Source organism: Plasmodium vivax, chromosome 14, assembly GCF_000002415.2.
Source record: "Plasmodium vivax chromosome 14, whole genome shotgun sequence".
NCBI lineage: Eukaryota > Apicomplexa > Aconoidasida > Haemosporida > Plasmodiidae > Plasmodium > Plasmodium vivax.
Window position 1 is genome coordinate 1,981,345 of NC_009919.1, and position 20,819 is coordinate 2,002,163.

The 20,819-nt window shown below is 50.7% G+C and overlaps 6 protein-coding genes across 6 annotated transcripts, besides 5 other annotated features; 4 read left to right on the plus strand and 2 right to left on the minus strand.

Annotated features, from left to right (window-relative positions):
* The first annotated feature begins 804 nt into the window (after positions 1 to 804).
* Positions 805 to 853: a microsatellite.
* Positions 854 to 1,588: 735 nt separating this feature from the next.
* PVX_124020 (histone acetyltransferase, putative) lies at positions 1,589 to 5,209 on the minus strand (the record flags this gene model as incomplete). The annotated part of the gene is made up of 2 exons (XM_001617316.1): positions 1,589 to 1,597; positions 1,991 to 5,209. The coding sequence occupies 2 exons, from the start codon at positions 5,207 to 5,209 to the stop codon at positions 1,589 to 1,591; spliced, it is 3,228 nt and encodes a 1,075-aa protein (XP_001617366.1).
* Positions 5,210 to 6,317: 1,108 nt separating this feature from the next.
* Positions 6,318 to 7,769, plus strand: PVX_124025 (RNA pseudouridylate synthase, putative; the record flags this gene model as incomplete). The annotated part of the gene is made up of 1 exon (XM_001617317.1): positions 6,318 to 7,769. The coding sequence occupies one exon, from the start codon at positions 6,318 to 6,320 to the stop codon at positions 7,767 to 7,769; it is 1,452 nt and encodes a 483-aa protein (XP_001617367.1).
* A 418-nt stretch (positions 7,770 to 8,187) lies between these two features.
* PVX_124030 (hypothetical protein, conserved) lies at positions 8,188 to 9,037 on the plus strand. The gene has a single exon (XM_001617318.1). The coding sequence runs from the start codon at positions 8,501 to 8,503 to the stop codon at positions 8,942 to 8,944; it is 444 nt and encodes a 147-aa protein (XP_001617368.1). The 5' UTR covers positions 8,188 to 8,500; the 3' UTR covers positions 8,945 to 9,037.
* A 244-nt stretch (positions 9,038 to 9,281) lies between these two features.
* Positions 9,282 to 10,923, minus strand: PVX_124035 (hypothetical protein, conserved; the record flags this gene model as incomplete). The annotated part of the gene is made up of 3 exons (XM_001617319.1): positions 10,573 to 10,923; positions 10,027 to 10,468; positions 9,282 to 9,883 (listed from the first exon to the last, which is right to left on the minus strand). The coding sequence occupies exons 1-3, from the start codon at positions 10,843 to 10,845 to the stop codon at positions 9,282 to 9,284; spliced, it is 1,317 nt and encodes a 438-aa protein (XP_001617369.1). The 5' UTR covers positions 10,846 to 10,923.
* Positions 10,924 to 11,143: 220 nt separating this feature from the next.
* Positions 11,144 to 13,531, plus strand: PVX_124040 (hypothetical protein, conserved; the record flags this gene model as incomplete). The annotated part of the gene is made up of 1 exon (XM_001617320.1): positions 11,144 to 13,531. The coding sequence occupies exon 1, from the start codon at positions 11,459 to 11,461 to the stop codon at positions 13,529 to 13,531; it is 2,073 nt and encodes a 690-aa protein (XP_001617370.1). The 5' UTR covers positions 11,144 to 11,458.
* A 1,502-nt stretch (positions 13,532 to 15,033) lies between these two features.
* Positions 15,034 to 15,054: a microsatellite.
* A 654-nt stretch (positions 15,055 to 15,708) lies between these two features.
* Positions 15,709 to 15,735: a microsatellite.
* Positions 15,736 to 15,808: 73 nt separating this feature from the next.
* Positions 15,809 to 18,978, plus strand: PVX_124045 (NIMA-related protein kinase (Pfnek-1), putative; the record flags this gene model as incomplete). Its single annotated transcript, XM_001617321.1, has 2 exons — positions 15,809 to 18,579; positions 18,753 to 18,978. 2 exons carry the CDS (start codon positions 15,809 to 15,811, stop codon positions 18,976 to 18,978), a joined length of 2,997 nt encoding a protein of 998 aa, XP_001617371.1.
* Positions 18,700 to 18,772: a microsatellite.
* A 646-nt stretch (positions 18,979 to 19,624) lies between the features above and the next one.
* Positions 19,625 to 19,656: a microsatellite.
* Positions 19,657 to 20,819: the final 1,163 nt, after the last annotated feature.

The following is a 20,819-nucleotide window of genomic DNA, read 5'->3' on the forward strand; positions in this document are numbered from 1 at the left end:
TCCCGGGGGGTCAACTCTGGTGGGGTTACTCCCCGTTTGTTCCTCCTCAATGGGTTTTTGGAAGGTGGGCCTTCGCCTACGCGGGCAAGCACACATCCAGCATGGGAGCGCAGTTGCGATGCGAATGTGCAGATGAGTCCCCCCACTGCGCAGACGAATGGTCCCTTTACGCGTTTTACGCTGAGGAAGACTACCGCTTGTCAGCACGCCCGCACACCCGGTTGGCCTTCCTTCCTCCCTGTGTGCTTCCCTTTTTTGCTTTTGAACGGCAGCACGGAGAGGGAGGAGCACCCGTGGGTGCAAAGGGATCGTGTAAAGGCGGGCGGGGTTACGCCAGGGCGTGCATGCAGGGGGGGTAAACGCACACGAAGGGGTCCGCAAAAAGAAGGCTATCAAAAAATGGCCGCAAAAAAAAAGGCTATCAACAAATGGCCGCAAAAAAAAAGGCTATCAACAAATGGCCGCAAAAAAGGGTTATCACGAAATGATTCACTTGCGCAGGTTTGCAAACCGTCTGCATACAAACGGCTGCCCGCGCGTGGACATCAAAATGGGGTATACTCATACAGCCACAGGGGGCGCAAAAAAAAAAAAAAATTGACGAAAAAGTGACGAAAAATGACGAAAAAATGGCAAAAATGACGAAAATGACGAAAATGACAAAAATGACAAAAATGGAGTGACTCCAAAGTGGCAAAAAAAAACTGCCACAATCGAAGCCAACGATGCAAACGATGCAAACGATGCAAACGATGCAAACACCACAATCGCCGCAATCGCCGCAATCGCCGCAATCGCCGCAAACAGCGCAACTACTGCAAAGGCGTGGCCGACGGACGGGAACAAAAAACAAACGAAAGTCGCGTTATGGACATGGTCCGCAGGGACGCGAAAAAAAAATTACTCGTTTTATGCGGCCGAGCGAACTGGCGCCACAGGTGGACGCGAAGTGGACGCGAGCGAAAAGGCAGGCAATCAAAATTCGGGGAAAAAAAAAAGGGGGGCGACAGAAAATGAAGGATTGCAGGCAAACTTGGCAAGTGGCACTCCACTTTCGTTCGTTTGCATAAAAAGGATGTAGCTTGTTTGCTTGCTCGGTTTGGTTGATTGGTTTGTTTGACTGGTTTATTTATTGGGTTTCTTTTTTGCCTCTTTTTTGCTTCCTTTTTGTTTTATTTTTTTTTTGCGAGTTGTATTTTTTGCCGAGAGGGACGACGCGATTTTGTGCCCCTCATGCAACGATCGTAAAAATACCATTTTATTTTCGTTCCGTTCTGCTCAGTTTTGCTAAAAAATGACGGCGTAGTTTTTTTCGCGCCCCCAAATGGAGTCGCAACGCGGAAGCCACATGTCATCCTTCCGCTCGTGCTTTCACCAAACGGGTAAACTACAACATGTCGCCTTTTCGCGGCAAACTGTTTAGTAAGTAATTTTGTGAGCGTTTTTTTTTTTTATTTCCTTTTTTTTGCATTCCCTGAGTAGCCACCAAATGGCTGACATTTTTTTTTTTTTTTTTGCGAATTGTCTCGTAAGACGCTGTTGCATGAGTGAAGTTGCGACGGATGTAATTCGACCCGCGCGTAGGGGTTCAGCGTGCCTGCATGGGGTAGGCAGCCCAGCAGGCGAGGAAGAGTAGCTTCTCATTGGTGGGCAGCCAAAAGGGTATATGTAAGGGAAACACGTATTTTTTTTTTTTTTTTTTTTTTTTTTCCCAACTTTGCAAACGCATATGGGTGCCATGAAAACATATTTGTGGTGGTCCCTTCGACTGAGGAGTGGGTTGTTCGTTCATATGCCAAAATGTAACCTTTGCTAGCGCGCCCTGTGGACGGATGTCCATTGGGGGGGGACGCAAACAGGGCTGCATCGAACTGGCACGCTGCGGGACGGCGGCGCAGCCTCAGAGGCTCCCCACCCGACGGCGCCCCAAAAGCGAAACGCCAACAAACATGGTGGTACTAAAAAAGAACAAAAAAGAGGCGCCACGGACCCAGCTGTTGGCGCCGTACGCGTGGGCGACTCTCCCCGCCCACTGGCTGAGGACGGCGCGCACAGAAATGGGCTTCGCCTTCTCCAGCTGCGTTGGCTGCTCCAGCTGCTTTGACTGCCCCCCCTGCGCGAACAACTCCTGCTCCACGTTTATGAGGCACACCCCGCTGCACTCCTGCTGACAGTGCCGGTACTCGTCCGAACCCACGCCGAGGATATTTTCGCTAATGAACGTATTCATGTCCTCTTCAATTTCGCTTCGCTTGTAGCGAGCCGGCGTGGGGACTTCCTTATGCATCAAGTACAGGCAATGCTTCAAATTATAATTATAAATGACTATCCGTTTGCCAATGCGATCCGCGTTCTGCAGGTACTGCTCATGGAGGCAGTCCCTCCTCAGCTCCTTCGTCACGTACGTTTCTTCCTTTTCATAGCCCAGCTTCTTATAATATTGCCTTGTACCCACCCCCGCAATTATGCACATCCGGTTATACCCATAGTGGTAGGCAATCAATTCGGCGACGAGCACTAGGCACTTCCCCAGGCCTTTGTGCTGAACGAAATTCAGGTCCTCCTTAAAATCGTCGTGCTTTAGCAGCGAGCCGTAGACGTGGAGCTCTCTGATGAGGGCCGCCCCCTCCAGGCACTTGAAGGGCCGGTCGTCGCAGTGGTTGTTCTCGCTGCGCAGCCGCAGCCGCAGGAAGCCGAGCAGCGCCCGCTCGTTGTTGTTGTCTCGCGTGTGCAGAGGGGGTGGGCGGTTGGCCGTCGCCTCCCCGTTGGAGGTGGCCTCCCCATTGGAGATGCTCACCACTTTGGAAGCCGCCTCCCCATTGGAAGTGGCCACCCCGTTGGTTGCCGCATCCTCCTTGGAAGGGGTCACCACTGTGGGTGCCGCCCCCACCTCGGCGAACAAATTGACGGAGGAGAGCCCGATGCAATCTTCGTCCGCTCGCTCACTTTGCGGCGGCGTAGGGGGTACCTCGGCGGGGTCCTCCGTCCGGGTGGGGTCCCCACCGCCTGGCTTGCTGTTTCCTTGTCCCTTCTGCTCCACCCTCTGCTTCTGATTCTTCTTTTTCCGCTTGCCTGCGGGGGCGGCCCCCCGGCGAGCCTTCTTGACCCCCTGAAAGGTGAGGAAGAACTCGCGCCCCCCGAGGGTGGGATACTGGTATATTTGCAGGAAAACGGAGCCGTCCCCCTTTTCGATCTCCTGGCTCTTCACCTCCTTGCACCTGATGCACTGGCAAAAAATGGATCGAATGTTCATTTCGTTGGCGATGAGTTGCCTCATGTTCGTTATGTTATTCCCAGCAATGATAGACGGGTTGGGGATATCCCGTATGACCCTGTTCAGGCGAATCCACGGATGAATGGCTTTTTTCACCAGAAAAATTAGACAGATGAGGAGATTCTTATCCGTTTCAAAGTAGGGCTTAAACTCATTCCTATTGTACCATTTCTCAATCCTAGTGAAGGGGGTAATTTCACAAGGGTATATTTTCCACTGATCGGCTTGCAAATCAGTGGAGCTCAAAACGTATTTAAACATGCTTACGTCTTTCTTTACATCTGAGTAGGGCAAATCTGGCATCAAATGGATGTCTACTTTGAACCCGTTTTCCTTGAGTAGATAAATAGCTCGGATGCAATCCTGGAGAGTGCACTGCCGATTGACTTTCTTCAAAATGAAGTCATCTGTATGTTGTATGCCCAGTTGTACCCTCGTGCAGCCGTAAGAGCGTAACCGAATGAGCTCCTCTTTATTAATCTGGTCGGGTCTCGTCTCCAAAGTTAGGCCAATAATTCGGCAGTTGCTTGTTTCGTTAATTTCTTGCTCTTTCTCTAGGCTAAATTTTTCCCTCCTATTTTTTAAAAGGGGGTATATATTCGCTGCGTAGTAAACGTCCCTTATGAACTCCCTCTGGTATTCAACATCATAGCAGCTCCACGTGCCTCCCAAGACGAGTACCTCAATTTTGTCTGCCACATGTCCGTTGTTCACCAGGGTTGTGGTTCGATTGAAAAATTGGCAAATCACGTCGAAGTTATTCTGGTTGGCTCTCAAAATGGCTGGCTCGGTGGAGAGATACGATCTTGGCTGATTGGGTTCATTCGGACAGTAGTAACAATCATACTTGCAACTGAACTTGTGGGGGTGCGTAATGATCGTCACGACTAGCACTCCGCTGTTGGAGCGGACGCCCTTCCGTTTATTTATCTGCAAGAAGTGGACGCTCTCCTTGTCGAGGTCCTTGTAGTTCTTCATTTCCGTCGTCACGATCATGTTGGTGACGTTTTCCAGGACGAACTTCACGTCCTTCCCCTTTTTGTTCACCTCGATTTTGTCCTCGGAGGAGGAGGCGGCGGCGTCCGGGGGGTCCACCGTCTTCTCCCCCCCGGAGAGTACCTCCCGATGTAGGAAGTCCACCTGGTCGTCAGCTGCTCTCCCACGAGCGGCGTTCCCCTCCTCCTCCTCTTCCTCCCCGTTGGTGGTGGCCTCTCCCCCGGCGTGGGAAACGTTTGACTGGTTGGTCGCATCGGATGTGTGCGAAGTGGAGGCAGCGTTGTGGATCTCCTCCACAGGGGAGGACAAGCCGTCCTTCTCCTTAGCGTTACGAGCGGCCTGCAAATAGTGGTGCTGCAGAGCCACACTAATCTGGTGCTTGGACGGGCACACTTTATATTTTTTGCGCAACTGAATACACAGATTGTGGTACTCCGTTTCGTTTTTTATGTCCTTCCTCTTGGACCACAACTCGAAGGCAAACTTCTTGAAGCTCTCATTCTTTAGGATGTCATCATAGTAGCTGTCATTGTACTTGTAAAAGAATTCGTTCATCGTGGAGGAGTAGCATTCGTAGTGTCTCAATTCATTTTTGTTTTTTATTTTTTTTTTGAAATTCTCAAAATTGGTAGGCTCGTAGCAGTACACCTTTGGGTAGATTTTATTCTCTTCATATTCGAGGGGGTAGTTGTGCTTGATTGCGTCGTTGATGTAGAAGTAGTCTCCCTGGGGGGGGGTAGCAGTAGTACTCTCGTTGAGGGGTCCCCCTTGGTAGCTTCCTCCCCCCTCTACGTCTTCATCATCACTCGCTTCGCCCAGAATTTCGTCCACCCTCTCGTTGGGAAGTCTCCCGGGCGGGGTCAGTTCTCCCTCTGTGGTCATCCCTTCGGGGGTAGCTTTCCCGGAGGGAAGTTCCGTCTCGCACTGCCCCTCCCCCATCGGTTTTTCCTCCCTCTCCCTCTCCCTTTATTTTATTTTTCCCCTTTTTACTTCTCCCAGGTGAAGAAGCGCCGCGCCTACATGCATACGCCTCTCTCACGGGGGCAGGGCGTTGTTCATGGCGGCTGCCCCCCGCGCGGGTAATTCCCCCAACGTTCAAAATGAAGGGGTGAAAAAGGGGGAAACAATGGGAAAAATATTGAAAAAAATTGAAAAATTATTGAAAAATTGTGAAAAAAATTTTAAAAAACAATTCAGCGGCCGCTCATCAGCAACTCCGCAAAGATGACCAACCGTAAAAGTTGCATCCAATTTGAGCAACACGTGGGGGGGAATAAAAAATACAAATTGTTACATACATACATACATACATACATACATACATACATACATACATACATACATACATACATACATACATACATACATACATACATACATACATTACATACTTGCTTACCCCTCATGCGGTTAATTTCCCCCCCGCGTAGGCAAAAAAAAAAAACATAGCAACGTTAACTGCTACAGTGCCGCAAACCGTCAACGTTGCAGCTCCGCGGTGCCGCATTTGCGCTGCAAAATTTTTACCTTTAATCTACGCATCCATCACCGCGGCGGCAATTCCGTGTAGGTTTTTTTTATTTTTTGGCGCCAAGGCCCGTGGTACACTTTCTCCCAAGAAAAGATGTACATATGCACCGCATAAACATACATATGCATCTCCCTTCGGCATGCATTTTTTTTTTCTCCATTTCGGGGAACACAGAAATGGGAGCAAACGCATTTCCGCGTTTCGCTTAGCTGCCTTCCCAAGTGGAAACCCTTTTGGAAAAAAAATGGGGACGGAAAAAGCGGCAGGGGAGAGGAGCAGCTTTGCGTGACAAGACCGACCTGACCCGTTCATAAGTTTTTCCCCCCCCCCCCAAAAAAAAAAAAAAAAAAAAGAAGTCAACAGGTACACCAAAAAGGACGTCAAAAGTGCGCCATAGCGAAGCCACAAATCTTAAGTGAACGCTCGACCGGATGAACGGTACCCCCGCGTGAGTTAACCAGCTTGTTTTCCCATATTGGGCATTCCCTGTGCGCCCGCCGACCGGCCCCTCCACATATGCTCGTAGCGGGGGGTGTCCGATGGAGAGGCCAGAAACTGAAGGGCTGCTTACACAGCTGGGGAGGACAAATACGCAGACAGATCAGTGACAAAATAACCAAAGAAGTAATAACGCACAGTTATGATAGGAAAAAATATGAACAGAATGTACACATGTACGACACGTGCAAAAGCTATGTGGACGCCAAACAGAAGACCTTTTACGACTACCTTAAGGAGGAGACGCCCATACTACTGCCCACCATACGGGGGGGGCGGCATGCTCCCCCTCGGAAAAGGAACAAGGGGGATGAAGTGGAACTGGGTGGCTGCACACAAGGAGGGACCCCAACGGGAGGGCACTGTGACCCCACGGGGAGTGAACAGGTAAAGGTAAAATACCTGTGCGAGTACAAAAAGTGGAGTAGGCTCATAAGCAAAAGGGGCAGCAATAATCGTGCGGTCGAGGAAGACGCAGAAGGGGAAATCCATATGGCCGCCGCGAACTATGAAGAGGAAAAGACGGGGGAAAAACTCACACATGAGATAGCCCCACAGATTAGCGGCGAAAAGAAGAACCACATGAGTGATGCTCTAACGCACACCCCCGATGGGCTTACACACATCAGTGACGAGCTAAAGCACATACGCATCGACAACAGTAAGCTGTTCCGCCCAAGTGAGAAGGCGGAAGGATGCCTCGAAATGAAGGTAACCGAGTACTGCTGGCACGAAGGGCTGTGCAGCTCCAGATTCGCTTTCAACAATTTGAGGAGAGGCATCATCCAAGTCAACGGTCAGGTAGTGTTCCAAAATGTATCAATTTCCCCGGGGAAGGACAGGGTGGAGCTAACCAAAGCTGGCAGAGAACTCCTGAGGAACAAAAACGTAACCATCATTTTGAACAAGCCAAAATATTACCTGTCCATTTTGAATGACCACAAGACAAATAAAAAACTGCTAGCCAGAAATTTAATAAGAAATGAAAATAAATTCATTGAGGAGGAACACAAATGTATGAGTTATTTTATTAACAGAAATTTGAACATCGAAAAGGTCAATAAGTTATATGTGTGTGGAAGGCTGGATGCCAACTCCACTGGCCTCCTAGTCTTTACGCAGAATACCCTCATCTGCAGTTATTTGCTAAACAGGTACAAATACCTAGTGGAAAAGGAATACATAGTCGAAGCGGCCGACCCGATAGAAGAAGTTCATATGAAACGTTTGCGCGAAAATGCCCTGGTGGATGGTAAGCTGATATATAAATGCCGCATACAGTACGTGGACTGCTTTACGCTGTCCTTTACGCTTTACCAGGGTTTTCATAAAATTATTAGGAAGCTGTGCCTCCTTTCCAACATCAAAATTAGGGCCCTGCACAGGGTCAGGATTGGTGGCATTCACCTGAAGGGTTTGCCCCTCGGCAAGTGGCGCTTCCTCATGCCCAACGAGTCTTTTTTTTTGTAAAAATGGGGGGAAGAACTACATGGGGGGGAGAAGCTGCATGGTGGGAAGAAGCTTCAATGGGGTGAAGAAGCTACATGGGGGGAAGAACTACATGGGGGGGACGCACCTTCTCGAAGTTGACAACAAATGGGGGAACTTTCTCCAACGAGGGTATCTCTCCCCTTTGCAGGATGAGTTTTCCCCGCTGGCGGTTCAGTGACGTGATTAGCGACGAGCTTAGTGACCCGCTTAGTGTTGCTCGCTTTTACCCCTGTGGAAATTGCTTCGCCTGAACGGTGTTCTTTTCCCACCGCTTTACCTGTACGGTATTTTTTTTTCCACCCGCTTTACCTGAACAGTTTTTTTTTTTTTCCACCGCTTGCACCCCATTGTGCAGGTTTTTTGCCCCGTTTTGGCTGTTTTTTTTTTTTTTTTTTTTAACGACGCGGAAGTTGCCTGACCCGTTCAGGCACTTTTTAACATTTCTCCCGTTTGGGCATGCCCCCGCGAAGGCGCTTTCTCGCGAGTGATATTTCTTTAAAGAGTTCTCCTTTTTTGCGCAAAACTGTGAGATAATTCCGCAGTAGGAATAGAGCTTCCCCGCTCGCAATAGGCACAAACGTAAAGAACAAAAGGCGAACGTGTGTAGAGGGGGCGCCGATTACTCTCGCAACTGCAGCTTCCTATCTTACCATGTAGTCCCCCTCCACACACACTCCCCCCTCCAAAAGGACGTCGAACCAAATGCGACCATGTTCAACATATATACTCGCGGATTCTCCAAGAAGGCCGGTTGGTCGTGGATAAAAAACAGGAGGGGAAGGAAAAAAATACTTTCATTTGCATACCCGCCGAAGGAAAGAAGCAGCATCGTGAAGCTGACGGACGAAAGTGACAAGCTAGTGTTCGTATGCAACGGAAAATTAAGAAACTCCTTCATGACAACGGTGAAAAGTATGAAAGAAACAAAATGTGTAGTGAAGAACGACACCATTTGCACGCCATGTTTGGTGGTATCAAAGGCGAAGTGCCACACCCTACTGGAGAGCTTCACCTACGATGAGATTCTTCACTTGGAAAAATTGGCACCCCGCATTTTGCAAGCGTTTGAAGAGGCGCAAAGCAGGGTACAGCAAGATGGGCAAAACAGAGTGCTCAGTAAGCACGAAGCGGTGAAGTTTAGGCTGGTCGAGTAGCGTCATCCTGGAGGGCCCCATGGCGAGGGTGTGGGGGGGACACTCTTACGCATGTTTATGTCAAGGGGGGGGGTGCACAGGGAAAGTCCTCCACCAGGTGGGTAACCACGCAGGTAGCTAAACGGGGAAAAAAAAAAAAAAAGATACCACACTGTGAAGATTGCGAAGTGGCGAAATTGCGAAATTGCGAAGTTGCGAAGTGGCGAAATTGCGAAGTTGCGAAGTGGCGAAATTGCGAAATTGCGAAGTTGCGAAGTGGCGAAATTGCGAAGTTGTGAAGACTCGCTAACCCCTCGCCTGGAACCAGCTGGTAAAGCTCGCTTACGCCGGAGGCAAATCATTTGTGATAAGGGGCCATTTCCATGTTAGGGAGGCTGCTCTTGGGAATTTTCTCCAGCGAAGGAATGGCCTTCACCACGGAGGAGGAGTACTTGGTTTCTTTCGCCTGCAGAAGGAAGTCGCCTTTGGCTTCGCTGGGCAGGGCCAGGGAAGAACTGGCTGCGCGTCTCCGCCGGTTGGCGTGGATTGGGTACTCCTTTTTGAAGAAGGACGCCGTGGAAGAAGCGGACGAGGAGGAGGAAGCGGAGGAAGTAGACGAAGCAGACGAAGCAGACGAAGCGGACGCGGTGGAAGACGAACGGGGAGGGGCACCCCCCTCGCTGATAGAGTCCCCCTCAAAAATTTTATTCCCCTTATAACTTTTCTTCGTCATTTTGATGTGCAACTCCCCAGTGTATTTTTTCCTCGAAATTTTGGTGAGGTCTGTTAAAACGGCATCGCTCAGTTTGACTTGGAAGAGCTTGTCTTTGATTACGCAGCGGACGTAATGCACATTCACGTCCACTTGGATAAGGGAGCTGCAGAGGTACTTGGGGAGGAAGAGCTTCAGAAGGGTGTGCTTGCTGCTGGAGTACTCGTCGAAGAGGAACTTGTAGTGCCCTGCGCGGTGTAGAGAAGCGGTGTGGCGGAGCGGTGTAGCGAAGGGGTGTAGCGAAGCGGTGCAGCGAAGTGGTGGGTCGTTTAGCAGCGCATTAGTGTGGCAACGCATCAGTGTGGCATCACATCAGTGTAAGCGCGCACACCTTCGTTGCACTGGCGAATGTCCCCCTCGTCAGTGTAGACGGGCGGCACGTCCCTCGGGGGCCTCCCCTTCCGCTCATCCGTCTGCGCGTTCTGTACTTCTTCCCTCTCTATCTCCTCGTAAATTTCCTTTCTCTGATTGATACTGTCGTAGTGCTCGCTGTGCCCACTCCCCTTTTGCTTCTGTTTCTCCCTTTCGTCTTGTAAAGAGTTCCTAACGGTTTCGCTCCTCTGTCTAGCCATTATCCTATCTGACGTGAGGATGTCGGAGCCATCTAAAACTTGCAGCTGCTCCAGGTGTAGAACGACGAACAGCTTTAAGTGTTGCCACTTCGCACAGGGGTTGCCCATGAGGTACAGCTCTCTCAGGTTTTCATTCCTCTTCAAGTTCTTCACAGATGCTTCGATGGATAACACGTCGATGAAGTTTAGGGTCAAGTCCAGCTGAGGGGGAGAAGCAAATCGGTTGTGTGTGTAACTTCCCTTTGCTGCTATATGGTGGGTCTTCCCTCTCTGTGATGTGCCTGTCCTGTTCGCTACACCCCCACCTTGCGTAGCGACTCGCAGCCGTGCAGGTTCTCCACCAGCGTGATGTTGTTCAGGGCGAGGTTCAGGTACTCCAGCTTCTTCAGCTGGTGCAGGTTCTCTATCCTTTCAATTAAATTATTTTGCAGCAGCAGTATTTTTAAGTTTCTGCAGTGGGTGTTAAGGAATTCAATTTTTTTTATTTGGAGCTGGTGCAGGGCCACTTCCTCCAGCTCCTCCAGCAGCCCCTCGTTGTGCTCGCTCTTCCGTTTGATCAGCTCCAAGTCGATCTTCATTTTGGCGGCCCCGATGGGCGGGAGGCAGGCGTGAAAGGATGTGTAGTGTGAAGCTACGCAGGTACGCAGCTATTATGCAGCTATTATGCAGCTATTGTGCATCTATTATGCATCTATTATGCATCTATGTATGTGTTTTTTCTCTCCTTTTTTGTTCTTTCCTTTTTCCCCCTAACGAGGTGTAAATTTCCCCACGTGGCCGCTCCTTTTTTTTTTTTTTTTTCCCTTTTCCGCCGCCCCGATTGGGGGTTCACAAGCGCGTATGAAATGAACGTTTTTTTTTTTTTTTTTTTTTTTTCTCCATTTGCTGCCCCCACATTGGGCATTTAACCAACGCGGCTGGGTTAAAAAAATGAAACAAAATGACAACAACGGGGGACCGCAAAACAGCTTCTTTTCACCGGAGGGATGCCCAACTGGAGCTTCGCTAGAGGAACACCAAAAGGGGCGGATACGCATATTGCACCCACGCCGCTTCACGCGAAGGCGCTAACTTGCAGGACGTAGGGGGCCGCTCCCATCGCGCTCGATGAAGCCTTCGCGGCCGGCCTTTTGCTTGCGGCACCTGTAGAAGGCACCAACACGAAGCCACAAACACGAAGCCACGCCCCAAATGATAAGACGAGGAAGGATCGTGGCTACAGCTATAAGCCCCCTTTTCAGCACGAGCAGAAAGGTCCAAACGTCCGTGGGGAGGACCCCCAGGAACAAGCACTCGCCGAACCATCACGATGACTGGAGCCCCCTGAACGACGACCTAAGCTTCCTAAACGATGACATCAAACATAATTTGTACCGGCTAAAATGCATCGAGCAGAAAAAAATAAAAACGGACCGCATTGTGTATAAGAAAATATTAAAGGACCTTTTGAAAAAAAAGGAAAGTTTTGTGGCCAACGATATGGTAGAATTTTTGTATATACTTATGTTTAACGATTTGTACCACCTAGACATATGCTCCAATTTTTTTTTTCATTTTTATAACCGGTGTGTGTGCTCCGGGAGGTACCTGGAGGGTGTGCACGTGAACAGCGTGGTTCACCTGATCTTCTCGTTTTACGTGTTTGAGGGGTATGGCTTCTTGGGGGGGTCAGCAAAGAGGGGCGGCCCCAATATGGGGGTGGCCAATTTGGGGGCCAACCGGGAGACCCCCAAAGTGGTAACCCCCACCACACGGTACCGCGAATACCACCGCAACGAAGCGCACATGAGCTTCCACCTCTACACCCACCTCGCACCATTCATTCACGCGCACATGGAGCACATAAACAAAAGCCACCTGGTTAAGATGTTGCTGGTCCTTTCCCAGTTCACGTCCAACTGGGGCGCCACTGCATTTCTGCAGAGTGAAAGCAGAGAGGAGGCAGAAGAGAAATGCGGCTTGAAAAACGTGGGGATAAATTTATTCCCCCTGATCGAATCCTTCGCAGAAAAAATTGACATAGCGAAGGATATAAAAAGGGCGTATTCCCCAGAAACGATAACTGAAAAGGAAATGAAAAAAAAAAAAGGAAAATACTTACACATGATTGATAACTCGAGTAAAAATTTTATTTACATTGACGATGAGTCAAATAACAACAAATTGGTATGCCTCTTCTTTTTCGTTTTGTCAAAATTGTTTTTCCCCGTTTGTCCGAGTTTCCTCCTACACGGGGGAGGCGCTCTGGAGGGGAGTCTTTCCCCCACGGGGGGAAAAAAAAACGGGGATGGTACGACGGAAGCACACACTCCCTTCTGCACAGATGAAAAGGCAACCCTCAGGAGTTGCGAAAAAATAAAATTCACCCTCGTGGATATGTTTATGAGCCATTACAGGCAAGTCGAAATGCGCAATCACGTTTTCTATCGAAACGTAGACACACAGAGGAGCGGCGTGGAAAACTACGAAACGTATAAAAATAACATTTTGAAGGCCATGCGGAAATATGTTTTCCTTGATGAGATTTACAGCTTGGGGGTGCACTACAAGGTGGTGTTTTTCAAGGCCATTTATTCGCTGCATTTTTTTCAGTTCCCCTTTTTGCGCCACGTGTATGAGATTCACTCGTATGTGAGCGGCAGCAACGTGGACCACATGGACTACAGCGAGCGGCTGCATTTTAGCGGCGAGGGGGGTGGTGATGGGAGCGGCCATGGGAGTGGTGATGGGAGCGGCGATCTGGAGGGGGAGCGGGCCGAGCCACATCACCCCCAAAAGAGATGCGACGAACGGGCGAAAAACACAATCGTGGAGCTCGCCAAAAGAGGGGACGTCTTCAACAATGCGTACGTAAACCTACTGAACGAAATCGAAGGCGACATAAAAAACTGCTCCCCAGAGGAAGCACTAAACACACTGCTCCAATTGCACTTGCTAAGATTTGTAGACAACCACTTCGTGTTGCCACTCATTTCGAAGCTCTGCAACAGCACTGACAAGCTCCGAAATGAACAGAAAAAAAAAATGAACGTGATTATCATGTCCCTGCTATCTTTCCTTTCGCCCCATATTGCTTCCATCGAGTCAATCCAAGCAGGGCCGCTTTGCGACGTGAACGTATTTAACCACACGTACTGCAGCAACGATGTTTATGTGGGACACCTGCAGAGGCTGCGGGAGTTCGTGCAGCTCCTACATGACAAACAGATTTTTAAGAGGAAGAGGAAGGAGTTGCTCTCTTGGTCAAACTACAAGTGTGTGTAGGTTAGCGGAAAAACGGGGGCAGGGCGCGCGCGCGGTTCGCACAGTGGGATGCCCACTACTTGCTTTCGGAGCGCAAAGTGGGACAGCAAAGTGGACCCCAGTTTGTACCCCCCCGTGAAGCAGTGGCAACGTTATTACACTTTTTAGCTGGCCCCTTTCAAACAGCTTTTTTTTTTTTTTTTTTTTTTTTTCCGATACACCATTTTGTTCGACTTTTCGCCTGAACGGTTAATAATTTTTCCGAGCAGCTCTCATTTTTAACTCCCTTTTTGGCTTTTTACCTTGCTGCTCATTTTTTTACCTTGCTGCTCATGTTTTTTACCTTGCTGTTCATGCTTTTTCCCCTCTTTTTCGTTCTCTTTTTTTTTTTTTTTTTTTCTGCACACATATGTGCAAAAAATTAGACATAAAAAAAAAAAAAAAAAAAAGCAAAGCAATGCAATGCAAAGCAAAGCAAAATAAAGCAAAATGTAATAAAGCAACGCAACGCAACGCAGTGCAAAGTCCGCTTACCGCAGAAGGGACGCACTTGAATGAGTTCCCTCGGAAGATACGCGGGAAAAAACAAGGGAGTGAATTAAGCGCATTCAGCGTAATTAGCTTACTTTGCCTACTTCGCTTGCCTCGCGCACTGCGCATGGTTGACGCGTCCGGCTCATCTGTCAAAATTGCCAAAAGGGAGAGAAACCGCGTAGGACACTGCCTTCCGGAGTTACGTTCCCCCTTTTTTGGCTTCAGTTTTCTCCACCGCTCGCTCGTGACGGTATCTTTTCGAAGAGAGTGAGCATAGATGACAACGTTTGTTTTTTTTTCTTTTTTTTTGGCTACACCATATGCTTTTACGTTTACTTTACTTTCGCTTTTACTTTTACGCTTGCACATTTTGAATTGGCCCGAGTGCCTAGAGATATGTTCCGTGTAAAAGAGGGCGCATGTACCACGCGTGCATCGGCGCATACATCAGCGGGTACATCAGCGCGCACATCGGCGCTTACACCAGCACGTACATCAGCGCTTACACCAGTGCATACATCCGTTAACGTACACCTGCATGAGCGTGCGCGTGCTTACACGCATGCATGCATACACTCTTACATGCGCGAGATGCGGCGCGGAAAATAAGCAAAGGCCATTTGGAACGCCCCCAGAATTTTATGCATCTCCCCCTTGCGCTCGCATTCTTCATTTTGCGAAGAAGTGGCAGCATATCGTCTTGGCCCCACCAGTCGCAGACTCGGCTTGTGACGAACGAAGCGTTTCGCAAGTCGCTTAAGGCAAGGGAACCCCCTCCATCACATCGTAGCTAGCGCATCGAGTCGTGCGTTGCCACCGCTCGCCGCCGCGCGTGGCGCAACTGTGTTCTTCGTGTGCAGTGCGGCAGCCCAGTTGGCGTCGCGTCGCATCACGTCAAATCGCTTCACATCACATCGGTTCACTTCGTCCGATCGATTCTTTTTCCAGCACGAGAGGGAGCACACCATTTGGGCGAGTGCACGCGCGAGGCCGCACAAGGAGGCGTGAAAATAAAATGACACGAGGGAACACCAACTGGAGTGGCAGCAACCGCTTGAGACCAGTCCGTTGAGCTAGCCCACGACTGGAGGGGCGTCCCAAATGGGTGCGCATGTACGTATTTGTGTGTGTGAGTATATACCTGTTTGTGTGTGCGCGTACATACCTGTTACTGTGTGTGCATGTACTTCAGTGTGTTTATGTACTTCCCTGTGCGTAGGTACCCCCCTGTGCGCGTCCTTTCGTGCATAACTTGGTTATCCGCCGAACGGCGCTGGTGGCCATGTTACGCGCCCAGCCACTCGGCGGGAGAAAGCGAGGAGAGTCGGTGGCTAGCGCGCCCCTGCGCATGGAGAGGGGAAGCAGCGGTTGAGAGGCGCAGCGGTTGGGAAGCGCAGCCGATTAGTTTAGCTGCGTAGCATAGCAGTAAGGGTGCAGCATATGCTCTAGCTCCTGCCAAAGCGGTCAAAGCGGTCAACACTGCCAACACTGCCCAGTTGCGTATGTGTACTCATTCACGTAATTACTTACAGAACCTATTGAGGTGCACGCTCCTTGGGGGGTTCTCCACCGACGAAGTAGATAAGTGCCGGTTTGGTGAGCTTTCCCGCGCGCCAACGAAAACAACCTTGTCTTTTGAACACCCAAGAGATCCCTCCCTTTTTTCATCGCCGCGGAGAAGCGCGTCCGCATAACTGCCCATGCAGAGGAAGACTCCCTGGGTTCCCCTTCACATACACACGTCGAATAGGAGGGTCGGTAACCATGCCTGGCAAGTACGACGATGGAGAGAGCCGCCTAAACGAGTACGAAGTGATAAAAAAGATTGGGAATGGAAGGTTTGGAGAGGTGTTCCTAGTAAAACACAAAAGGACGCAGGAGTTCTTCTGCTGGAAGGCCATATCCTATAGGGGGTTGAAAGAGAGGGAGAAGTCTCAACTAGTAATTGAAGTGAATGTGATGAGGGAGCTAAAGCATAAGAACATTGTCCGGTACATAGACCGCTTCCTAAATAAAGCCAATCAAAAATTATACATCCTAATGGAGTTCTGCGACGCAGGGGATTTGTCTCGAAACATACAGAAGTGTTATAAAATGTTTGGGAAGATAGAAGAGCATGCGATTGTAGATATAACGAGGCAGCTACTGCACGCCTTAGCCTATTGCCACAATTTGAAGGATGGACCCAATGGGGAGAGAGTGTTGCATAGAGATTTGAAGCCACAAAATATTTTTCTATCAACTGGGATTAGGCACATTGGAAAGATAACAGCTCAAGCGAACAATCTAAATGGAAGGCCAATTGCCAAGATAGGCGATTTTGGGCTTAGTAAAAATATTGGCATAGAAAGTATGGCTCACTCATGTGTAGGTACCCCCTACTATTGGTCTCCAGAATTGCTCCTACATGAAACGAAGAGCTATGATGACAAGAGTGACATGTGGGCCCTGGGTTGCATCATCTATGAGCTTTGCTCGGGAAAAACTCCCTTTCATAAGGCCAATAACTTTTCGCAACTCATTTCCGAGTTGAAGAGGGGCCCAGAATTGCCCATCAAGGGGAAGTCCAAGGAGCTCAACATTTTGATCAAAAATTTGCTCAGCTTGTCTGCGAAGGAGCGGCCCAGCGCGCTGCAGTGCCTGGGCTATCAGATCATAAAGAACGTGGGCCCCCCGGTGGGAGCGGCGGGTGTGGGAGCAGGCGTAGGTGCCGCCCCCGGCGCCGTCGCGCGGAGAAACCCGTCCAAGGAACACCCCACCCTGCAGCTAGCCGCCATGGAAAAGGCCAAACACGCGGAAGCGGCCAATTATGGCCTTTCCCCTAACACCCTGATGAACCAGCGGAATGAGGAGCAGCGGGGGAGGAGAAGCTCCAGCTGCGCCAGCAGGCAGAGCGCCAACAACGTTACGAATATTACGAGCATTACGAGTGTTACGAGTGTTGCGAGTGTTGCCAGTGTTGCGAGTGTTCCTAGCAAGGATGAGAGGAAGTACCCCCAGGAGGGGGCCACCCACTGTCACGCGGTTAATGGGCACTACGGCGGCCGCGTAGACAAGGGCCACGCGGAGAGGGCCCGCATCGAAAAGGAGAGCGCGCAAAGGAAGGCCCTGGAGATGAAGATCCTGGAGAAGAAGCGGCTCGAGCGGGAGAGGGTGGAAAGGGAGCGCGTGGAGCGGGAGCGCATGGAGCGAATCGAAAGAGAGCGCTTGGAACGGGAGCGGCTGGAAAGAGAGCGGTTGGAAAGAGAGCGGTTGGAACGGGATCGCTTGGACCGCCTCGAACGGGACCGCCTCGAGCGAGACCGGTTGGAGAAGGCGCGGCGCAGCTCGTACTTCCTCAAAGGCATGGAGAATGGGCCCAGCGGAGGAGGCGGACCGGGCGACGGACCCGGCGTGGGTGCCGGCGTGGGTGCCGGCGTGGGTACCAGCGACGGCAGGAGTCACAGCGGTGTGCGCAGCGGCATACACAGCAGTGCGAGGAGCGGCGTGCATGAGAGTGTGCGTAGTGGTGTGCATGATAGTGTACGTAGTGGTGTGCACGACAGTATGCGAAGCGGGGTGCACGAGAGTTTACGAAGCGGGGTGCATGACAGTATACGAAGCGGCGCGCATGACGGCGTACGAAGCAGCGCGCATGATGGCGTACGCAGCGGGAGAGCTCGGCCGCCCAACCAAGGCACGCACGGCGGAAACTTCTCCCGAGGGAAAGACTCAAGTGACCATGTAAGTACCTACAAGCCATACGCATATGACAGTAGAAAAGCAAAGAACTACCAAGACACATTTGATAGAAGCGACATGCATGGCTATATGAAGAACAGCTCCGTAAGCACGACGGTACCCTCAAGCCAAATGATGCATACACAAGGGAACACCCCAATGAATGTGAATTGTAAGTACCTGGGGGGAGAGGCCTACGGAGGGTACAGCAGCCATGCAGCCACTGGGCCATACATCACCAATTCGGTGGAGAGCACAAAGTATCGGGACCATAGCAGGTACAGCGGCGGGTTGGCCAAGAACGCAAAGGAGATGTACAAGGAGGCGGTGAACTCGGTTTGCTCCGCAGAGGCGCACTACGAACGGGTGTATAATCATGGTAGCAGGGGGGGGCCTGCTCGAACGGGAAGTGGGAGAGGCGGTGACGGGGGGAGAAGCATTGACGGGGGGAGAAGCATTGACGGGGGGAGAAGCATTGACGGGGGAAGAGGCGGTGACGAGCGGGACGGCGGGACCTGCAAGAGCAACAGGGTGTCCAACGTGTACTTCAACGACAACGCCAGGAGGAGCGTCAGCGCGCTGCCTCACATGAATGCCATCAACGCGAAGAAGGCTAGCCTGTACAATAACACCTGCGATGAAGGCACGCTCAGTAAGAAGGGAGGCGAAGTTGATAGGAGCTACCAGCACCTGGAGAAGGACCGGGAGTACCTCCTGGAGAAGCGCAAGATGCTCGTGGAGAAGGAGAAGGGCATCTACGACCGGCTGCGCCACAACAACGACTACGCCTACGCGCCTGCGCGCGGCTTCGACCGGTAGGTGTGGTGTATGTAAGCACGTAGGTGCGGTGTACGAACGGGCGTGTGCAAGCGCGCATGTGCGGTGTATGTACGGCGTCTTTACGGGCGTGTGCAAGCACATGTGTACGAACCTATGTGTGAACGTTTTAACCCACTCCTTCCAACCCAACCGCCCACCCCCCGCGCAGAAGCAAGGACAAGCCGAACGAGCTGGACAGGCGAAACAGAAGCCTCTCCATGTGCATGAACGAGCAAGAGAAGCGAAGGGACTCCGCCACGTACAACGCGAAGAAGGAGTACCACGAGGAGCAGGAGAGGGCAGAACCCGCCAGCAGCTACACCGTGCAAAAGAGGAACATGTACGGCATGAAGAACTTCGCGCACAACGGCCCGGACGCCTACACGTGCAGGTAGAGTGCAGCGGCTTCTCCGAGGTATTGCTTCCCCAAGCGTGTCTCTTAACGTATCACTCGTGGTACTCCTTTCCCCTTTTTTTTTGCATTTTCTTTTTTTTTCCCTTTTTTTCTGTCACTTATTACCCCCCCAAACACCTGCCCTGTCAACGTTGTTTCATGGCTTCCCCCGATGAAACAAGTTTCGCTTTTTTGCCCTACGCCTATGCATCGGTGTAGCGCCTCGTTATGTATTTTTTTTTTTTTTTCTTTTTTTCATTTTTTTTGGTTCGATGGCGCACCTTCGTCTGTCATGTGTGTGTCCCCATCTGATTCTTTCCTTTTCTTTCCTTTCTTTTGCCTCCCTGCATTGTCACCCTTTCTGTCACTCTACGCATCTGCCTGTTTGGTGGGGCGCGTTGTGCCGCCTCGCCCGCGTCCACACCTGCCCCAGTTTATTCCCCAGTTTATTGCCCAATTTAGTGCCCTAATTTATTACCCCAAATTTACTGCCCCTAATTTATTACTCACCATTTTACTTCCACTGGGGGGCCTGCACCACATGACAGAAGCGCTCTTGACATTTTTGAAGCTCACTTGACATTTTGAAGAGGGCCGCCGCTGCCGCTGCTGCTGCGGTTCGGGTGTCTCCCTGAGTTAAGACTGATTCTCGCAGTAGGCCTACATTCTTAAGAGCGCGCACTCGGAGGAGGGTGGGGGGATACGTATACACATACAGATACGTTTGCCCTCCTCCTCCCCCCGTTCGCTTGTGCATCCTCACCCGCAGCAGTATACCAAGAGCCGCACCCCCTCCATTCCGCTTTGTCCCGGTTCTGCCTCAACAAACTGTTGTGAATGGGAAAAAGAAAAGTGCGTCCTTGCTTATACCTCCCACAGCTTACACCCCGACTGCAGTCTCCAATCGTTTCGCTCCAATCGTTTCGCTCCAATCGTTTCGCTTCAATCGTTTCGCCCCACTCGTCTCTGTTTCGTTTTACCTCATTTGAAGATAAAAATAATTTTGAAGGAACGCAGCTGCGTAGCGGGGGGAGCGGCTTCCTCTGCGGGTTCGTTGCCTGCTCGGGCATATGCTCTGGAATTTGCACTACAATCCTTTTGCTTTGCTGCGCTGCTTTTTTTTTTTTTTCCCCTGCGATGCTTTCCATACCGCGCGGTAGCGACTTCGACCCGCCGCCGCCCCCCTCTTCGATCCCGCAACAGTTTGAAGAAGAAGAATTAAAAAAAAATATATAAAAAGAAAAAAAAAAAAAAATGCTTCTTCTCCTTTCCATGCCTCTACATACCCGCGCTGTTTGCTCCGCCAATCATTTTAAGCGCTTCCCCTTTCATTATGAATCTAACATCGTTGACAGGGGTTGCCTGGAGCGGTAAGATCCCTCTACCGGTGAGTGCGCCCTACAGGTGAGTGCGCCCCACAGGTGAGTACCTTCCTTTACGCGTGGCAACTTGTATGCGCCTGCCCCTGCGTTAGATACTCTCCTCCGAGGGGGCTGCCCATTTGATGAGTTCCCCCCACGGGTTCTTTCTCAAGCGTTGTGCATACATGCAGGTGGGGGTTCAGATTGGGTGCAGCGAAAAAGGGATGCAGATGTGAGTGAGCGGATAGGCGTATAGGCGTATAAACATATAAACATATAAACGTATAAGCGTAATAAGAGCGGAAGGATCTACGCGCGAATGCATGTGCAGGGGCGCAGGCAAGGACTGCTTCGGCACGCGCAGCACTGCGAACTGGTTTGTGTGTCCCTGTGGGGAGGTCTCCGCTAGCCGCTCCCCTTTGCAGGCTTCCTTTTTGTTCCCCCTTCGGGCTGCGCCTCGCCCCGCTTCAAAATAAAGTCT

What these genes read in the sequence shown, in the direction of transcription:
- PVX_124030 (XM_001617318.1), top strand. Translation starts at nt 8,501, where the DNA reads ATGTTCAACATATATACTCGCGGATTCTCCAAGAAGGCCGGTTGGTCG.